Raw genomic sequence first — 6853 nt, 5'->3', positions numbered from 1 at the left:
TTTTTCTTCGTCTAGGTTCTTTTTTTTTTATTTTTGTCCTTTTTTTCTTTTCTTCCTGTTCATTGGTTTCATCCCCGCTTCTCCTCTCACTTTTCCCATTCCGGTTCTCTCTCTCTCTTTTTTTTTTTTCTTTCTCTGCACCTCCTTTCTTTTTCTTCTGCTTTCCCCACCCCTTGCACCGTCTCGTCGCCAAAGCTTGAAATTGGGCACGCTCGCTACTACCCTCACGGAGGCAAGTTCCACAGGGCTTCTTCCCGCTGCCCACACACGAAGGAGTAATTCCAGTCGCAGCGTACATAGTAGGCGCGGGCGGCGAAGCACAGTGGGACGGCCACAGCCATAAACTTTAATTAGCAAAAACGATTTTCAGCAGATTGGGATTAAAAAAACAGGCAAACAAGTAAATACATAAAAGGAGGAGGAGGAGGAGGAGGAGGGCAGCTGACTCATTCTGGTCGTCATCCTTACTGTGTGTGTGTGTGTGTGTAGGGGTAGAGTTAGGGGGTTGTCATGCAGGAGTTAATTGCCGTTCGTGTGAAGGATGGTATTTTCGTCGGCAATGCGATTGCCGCACAGGACCTCGACTTCATCGAGATGAACAAAATCACGCACATCATCAACTGTGCTGGTGGGGAGCTGCCCGACCTTTTTGCGCACGAAGGGGTGAAGTACCTCACCTTCCCGTGGAGGGACACCACGGGCTCTATTTGCACCGCCGTGATGTTTGATAGCGCCGATGAGAATATTGAACGCACGGTGCGCTTTATAGATGAGGCGCTTGAGTCCGGCCACTGTGTGTTGGTGCACAGCCACTTTGGTTTGTCACGCAGCCCGGCGCTGATAGCGGCGTACTTCATCGTGAAATACGGCTGGAAGCTTGACAACGCCCTTGCCTTTCTGGAGATGGCCCACAAGGATATGTGCATCCGGCCACACTTCCTGCGGCAGCTGCGTATGTTTGCCAAGCGTAATTGCGTAGATCACGACGTTTTTGACCCGGACGTGGACGACTCTCAGTTTGGCCTAGACAATGATCAGTGGATGCTGCGCAACACCTTGCTTAATGGGCTAACCTTCGAGGTGCAGGGACACAATGGGTTGTACAGGCTGTGCACGAGCAAGGTAGAGCTGGGAAAACCGATGAAGCCGATTGAGGCGCGCAGGAAAACATCGGGGAGAAAGGACAGGCACATTGTGTTCATCGACACAAAGCAAGGAACCCACGTGGACTCAGAAGATGGCACCCCTGTTGTGAATGTACAGTCGTTGCAGCAGCTCGACTCAAGCAACCACTTCCTTGGGTTTCACGGCTCCGTGTCTTTGCGCAGCTGGCACGGCCGCGGTGGCATCATGAGCCGCAGCATTACCCCCTGCACCCGCCGTGCAGAGTCTGACCCACGCACCAATCCACGTGGCCGACAGGAGCTGGCGGTTCGCTCGGAGGCAAAAACGGGCCGCAGCACCTCCGCGCTGGACGGGACCAGTTCGACACTCACGGTGCGCACGGCGAGTGGGCACTCCGTGTTGGAGGGCGGGGCTCTTGCGGGGGCCGAGACCCGCCACATCGCGCCACCCAACACGATTCACGCCCCGGGACGCTCACCCTTCGCGACACTCACCTCCAGCCACAAATACCGTAAGGGCTCGCCGCTCCCGGCGCCGACGCATGACGCGAAGCCGTCTCATCCTGTCCAACGCCCCTCCTCTGCGCCGGTGGCTGAGAATAATTCTTCTAGATTGCGAGTTGCCGCTAGCCTGGGGGCCGCACGGGTGGCTCGCAGCACCTTGATGCGTACCGATAGTCCAACCGCACTTGGCGGAAGCGCCTCCTCCGCGCCCCCTGCAACCTCGGCGCGGGCGTCGAGCTACAGGAACATTGCCCCGCATCGCTCGCAGCCTAGTCGTGGGGTGGTGTCTGCGTGGGAGGGCAGCAAAACGGGGGAGCCGCCTGCTGTGGTGCAGCGATCTTTGCTCCGCAGCAGTCCGCAGGGTTCCCGCCTCAGTTCTCCTGCGGGCCGGCCAAACTCTGCAAGTGTGCGGGTTGCCTCTCCTAGCGGGGCAACATTGGGGTCGCACGGCAGCCGCAGTGCAAACGGAGGAAGTAGCGCTACAAAGACTGGAGGGAGTGGCATCGTGCGTCGCCACTCACCGGTGGTGATCTCGTCAGTCAGACGCCGTTAGATGTATCCAGTTTTATGTTTTACTCGTTTGTATTCAACATCGCCTCTTGCTTACTCTTCGCCGTGGATCTGTGGGTGCGCCGAGAATCGCTGTAATTGTGTTCTCTCTGCTAGTACGACATTTGCAATGAAACGATGCTGCGGGATAAGGGGGAGGAGAGGGAAGGCCAGGGACGCAAGAGCAGCAAGATGTGAAATGCAGATGCTGAAGAAGTACACGCTTTTACCACTTTTTTTTTCTCCCTTCCACCTCTTCATCCCGCTTATCTCGTTGCGCCGTTGTGCGCGCCGTTATACGGCTCGTCCCCCTTCTCCCTTTCATTGCTCACCCGGGCCCGGCTTTCCGCCCACCTGCCCTTTGCATCCTGGTCGCATTCCCTTTCCTCTGGGCGGGGGCGAGGAGCCGTGTCTCTCCTCCCCCTTTCCTTTTCGCCCCCGGCTGGAGAGGGCGTCGTGCGTGCGCGCCTGCGCCGCCGCGTCGTGGGAGCGTGGCGGGAACAGAGACATCCTCGGCCGCCGTGGGGAGGCAGGGCTGCGGGGGCGTGTTTGGCGTGCGGGAGCGGAGGCGGGAGGGGGCAGGTTTCATTTTTCTTCCTCTCGAGACGCACCTTTTCAAACGGAACGAAGGAGCCTCCCCTGTAATAAGTGGAAGCAAGACGGGTGGGGGTGGGGGGTAACGAAGAACTAAAAAGTGGAAAAGGGAACGAAGGCAAAGTGAAGATCGGAGCAAGAGCTTATGTGGCCAACCAGCCGAGCGCGTGGTCTGGGCGAAGGCGGCGAAAAAGAAAGCGAAGGACGCCCACAGGCGGAAACACGAGGCACCGCTAACTTCCTCTTCACCTCCTTAAAAAAACACACACATACACAGAGAGAGAAGGCAAAACGTATGGGCGGGGAAGGAGCGAACGTAAAAAAGTACTGGATAGAGTGTGTGGCAGTGAACTTGATGAAGCCCAACGTCTGCAGGAGTTGTTGTACCTGTTATTGTTTGCTTTTTCCTCTGTCCCTTTTTGGATGACATCCTCTCTCTCTTTTCCCCTCGTTTTCTCCGTGCCGCCGTGTATAATCCGTCAACTTCACTGCCTTCTGTGCAACACGCCGACCGTCCTTGGGCTTGTAACGCGTGGACGTCTCACTTTTCTTCCCTGCCACGGTGCCTCGCTTTCCCTTCCCTCTGTTTTTTTTTTCTTTTTTCTGGCCCCCCTTACGGCCACTACACTCTTGCTAGCGTCCGTCCACTCCGGCTCATTGAAGCCAATAATGCCGAAGGGGACACGTCGTGTTTGATGACGAGGGGGAAGTCTTCGAGGACGATCCGACGGTGGGCCGCGGCGTGCCGAGGGACGAGGCGGGGCAGATTGAGTGGCAGCCAATCGCCCCCGCGGCATTGACAGCGGCGCTGAAGGCGGTCGTGGAGGCCGCGTTGGCCGACCTTCCCAAACCGGCGTGATGATGCAGAAAGAGGGAGGTATTCGTTGGTTAGTGCTGCCGTTGCTGCTCCTGGCGGAAAGGCGCTGGATGTGGATGCGGCGGCCGTGTTGTTCCCATACCTGGAGCGCTCTCCACTGTCTTCTGTACTTCGTTGTCGCACTAAGGCAGCACGCTACCTTGAATACATGCATTGTATATGTATCTATTGTTTGTATCGCCACTTCCGCTCTCTTCTTGCTCGCCCTCTTTCTCTCTGGCTTTGCTCCGCACGCGTGCAAAGCAGTGGGGCGTCAACGCTCCCTCCCGCTTCTCACATACACACATAAACAAATAATTAATCGGACGCCGATTGCCTTACCCGCGACGCGACACGCCTTGAGAAGAAAGTGACGCAAAGAGCGGGGAGGGTGCACAATGTCGTACAACCTTAGAAAACTGAAGCTTATCGTGGATGACCCGAGCGGCACCCTGCGGGATAACCTGCGGATCGCCGAGGCCTTCTTCGCCGCCGAGGATGATAGGGAGGTGGAGGAGTTCCGCGGCTTGATGGATGCTGAGGTGCACTACGCCAACTTTTGGGGCGTGGCGCGGGGCCGCCATGCCGCCCTTGCCGTGTTTGACAGCGAGCGGTCCGCATTGCGGCTCACATGGCCATCGCGGGTGACGGCAATCACAGCCAACACCTTCGAGAGGCGCGGCTACGTGCACTTCCTCTCGGGCGGCGTGGCTTCGATCCCGGGCGTTGGCGGCTGGCTGACGCGGTTTACGCAACGCCGCGTGCGAGAGTCCTTGGTGGTGAAGGACGGGAATGTCAAATTTCGCGATCTGAGCCTTGAGTGGGGCCTTGCCGTTCATTGAGGGCTAGCATTGACGCTCCGTGGGTGAAGGCGGAGGAGAGAATTGCCGTGGCACGCTTGTCGATGCTTTCCCTGCGTCCAGTGTTAGGGGTTCAACGGCTACCGCCTCTACAGCTCACCGGAACGAACACGCCTAGCAGCGGCTGCTGGGTGAGCACCGCCTGTATCTGACTTGCGTCGTGGGAGTTGGCAGCGGAGGCCAACATGCCTGGCAAACGTTGTATCGTTTTGGCAACTGAGTGCTCTCCCGCCGTCGCCCTCGCCCTCGCGGAGCGGGCAGGGCCAAGAACGTCGCCATTGAAGTGGGGGGTGCCTGGTTTGTGGGGCTGGTGGGAAGAGAGTCAAGTAAGCGGCATGGAGGCCGCTGCTTCAGTTGCGTTGTCGACCCACCGTTGGGGTGAAACGGCTGTGTGCAACTGAAATGGGGACAGTGCTGTCAATGCTGCGGCTTTTTCTGCTCCTTTCCATGTTGGCACTTGTGCGCCTCTTTTTTTTTTTTGTTCGCCCTGCCTACCATCTTTTCCTCCTCTTTAGAGTTGTTGTGCGCTTTTTTGCCTTTGTTGTTTATTTTTGTAGTACGCTACCCTAGGCGCGGCTATTGGTGGTGGTGGGCCGTTGTGACTTGTCTTCCTCTGCGGAGCTCCCTGGCGGGGCCGGCAGGGGCGATGCGGCACACGCGAAGGCACTTCGTCGAGGCCGGCAGGGGCGATGCGCCCGCGGGGGACGTGGAGCGGGAGGTGCAGGACGCCGCCAGCCGCAAGGATGTGCGCACGCTTCTCCCCCTCACCCCCGGGGGCGTTAAGTTCCTCTCCAGGCGGTACCCGCCGGTGAGGGACGCTGCCGACCTCGACACACTTGCGGAGCGGCTTGCAGGTTTGGGCCACCGCGGGGAATTTGGCTTTTCGCCTCTGTTTTGCCCCCGCCTGATCGATGCGGCGTGCCAGCGGGGCATTTTCCCCATGGCGATCCTAGTGCAAGACAGCCACCACCTATTCGCTCCCAAACTGCACCATCAGCGCTGTCTGACGCAGCTGCGGCCACCTGTCAAGGGCCTTCCTGTGAGCAGCGACGACAGCGAGGGAAAGTTTGCGGCGGGGCTGCTGCAGGTGTCTAAAAAATATTTATCGGCCCGCAACGAAAACACCCGCGCGAGGTCGTTTGATGTCTATATCAACCGCAAGGAGGATATCGCCCCCGCGCTCTCGCTTATTGTGGCCCAGCACGGCGAAAGCTGGATGTGCCGTGCCCTTCGTGCCTGCCTTGCCCACATGTTCTTCAACCAGGACAGTTATCGCACCAAAGTCGTCGTCGTCGCCGTCCGCCGTCATCGCTACCCGTCCGACTCCGGCGGGAGCGCAGGCAGTAGCCACGAACCGGTGTGCAGCTTCGCCGAGGGGGACCCGGTAAACGAAGGCGATCTCGTTGCTGCCGAGGTTGGCTTTATTGCCGGGGACATTTACTGCTCCATGACGGGGGCGTACAGCTGCAGCGGCTCTGGGACGCTGCAGCTGGCGGTCACCGGAGAGGCGATGCGGATCGCCGGCTGCAGCGTCTGGGACCTGGGGATGGATATGGCGTACAAGCGTGAGGTGCTGCGCTGTGAGCCGCTGCCGCGTGAGCACTGGCTGTTGTTTGTGCGGGAACACGTGGCGGACGCGGCTGTCGCGGAGGCCATTGAAAGGCGTTTGCGGGAGCAATTTAGCGAGGGTGTGCCGGTGCGACTGCTTCTTTCACATACTTCCCGTTGAAGTCAGTTCGGAGTATTCAACAATCAACAGGAGTTGCACCACGTGTTCGTTGCTTGAGCACAAGTACTGTCTTTGCGCGGGTTGTCCCATGTAGTGTGCGGGGCAAACTTTTGCGGCTGCTGCTGTTGTTGTTGCCGGTGAAATTCTTGCCAACATTGGCGCCATTCCCGATGGGTGGGGACCCGCGGGGGGAGTTCTTCCCTCCTCTTCGCACGCCCTCTCTTTTTTTTTTTTACTTTTCCTTTTCTTTTTTACCTGTGTCCTGCACACACACCCGCCCGTCTGCACTGTGCTGCGGCGCCGAACACGCCCCTGCGCAAGAGAAAGAGCATGCCCGCCGTGAAGAAAGAGGCTCCCAAGGCAGAGGCCCCCGCGCCGCGGACGGGCATCATCGCCGGCTTCAACAAGGGCCACAAGACCACCCGCCGCGCCCGCGCCCCGTCCTCGAACGACCGCTACGCCCTTCCGCACAAGAAGCTGCGCGCGGTGAAGGCGATCATCACGGACCTCGTCGGCCTCTCGCCCATGGAGAAGCGCGTGCAGGAGCTGCTGCGCGTCGGCAAGGACAAGCGTGCCCTCAAGTTCTGCAAGAAGCGCCTTGGCAACTTCAAGGCCGCCAAGAAGCGGCGCGCCAAGA

At 58.8% G+C, this 6853-nt stretch overlaps 3 protein-coding genes and 1 pseudogene across 3 annotated transcripts, besides 5 other annotated features; all 4 read left to right on the top strand.

Moving 5' to 3' along the window:
- Positions 1–16: 16 nt before the first annotated feature.
- Positions 17–54: a sequence feature (A-rich).
- A 359-nt stretch (positions 55–413) lies between these two features.
- Positions 414–437: a microsatellite.
- Positions 438–468: 31 nt separating this feature from the next.
- Positions 469–487: a microsatellite.
- A 23-nt stretch (positions 488–510) lies between these two features.
- Positions 511–2181, top strand: Tco025E_05562 (putative dual specificity protein phosphatase; the record flags this gene model as incomplete). The annotated part of the gene is made up of 1 exon (XM_029372455.1): positions 511–2181. One exon carries the CDS (start codon positions 511–513, stop codon positions 2179–2181), a length of 1671 nt encoding a protein of 556 aa, XP_029227432.1.
- Positions 2182–2710: 529 nt separating this feature from the next.
- Positions 2711–2756: a microsatellite.
- Positions 2757–4025: 1269 nt separating this feature from the next.
- Tco025E_05561 (uncharacterized protein) lies at positions 4026–4469 on the top strand (the record flags this gene model as incomplete). The annotated part of the gene is made up of 1 exon (XM_029372454.1): positions 4026–4469. One exon carries the CDS (start codon positions 4026–4028, stop codon positions 4467–4469), a length of 444 nt encoding a protein of 147 aa, XP_029227431.1.
- A 664-nt stretch (positions 4470–5133) lies between these two features.
- Positions 5134–6216, top strand: Tco025E_05560 (uncharacterized protein; the record flags this gene model as incomplete). Its single annotated transcript, XM_029372453.1, has 1 exon — positions 5134–6216. One exon carries the CDS (start codon positions 5134–5136, stop codon positions 6214–6216), a length of 1083 nt encoding a protein of 360 aa, XP_029227430.1.
- Positions 6217–6438: 222 nt separating this feature from the next.
- Positions 6439–6469: a sequence feature (A-rich).
- Positions 6470–6506: 37 nt separating this feature from the next.
- On the top strand, positions 6507–6853 carry Tco025E_05559 (ribosomal proteins L36; annotated as a pseudogene).

This window comes from Trypanosoma conorhini (assembly GCF_003719485.1).
Source record: "Trypanosoma conorhini strain 025E chromosome Unknown Tco_14.4_contig_00330, whole genome shotgun sequence".
Classification (NCBI taxonomy): Eukaryota; Euglenozoa; class Kinetoplastea; order Trypanosomatida; family Trypanosomatidae; genus Trypanosoma; species Trypanosoma conorhini.
This window is presented reverse-complemented; position numbering and strand designations above follow the sequence as displayed.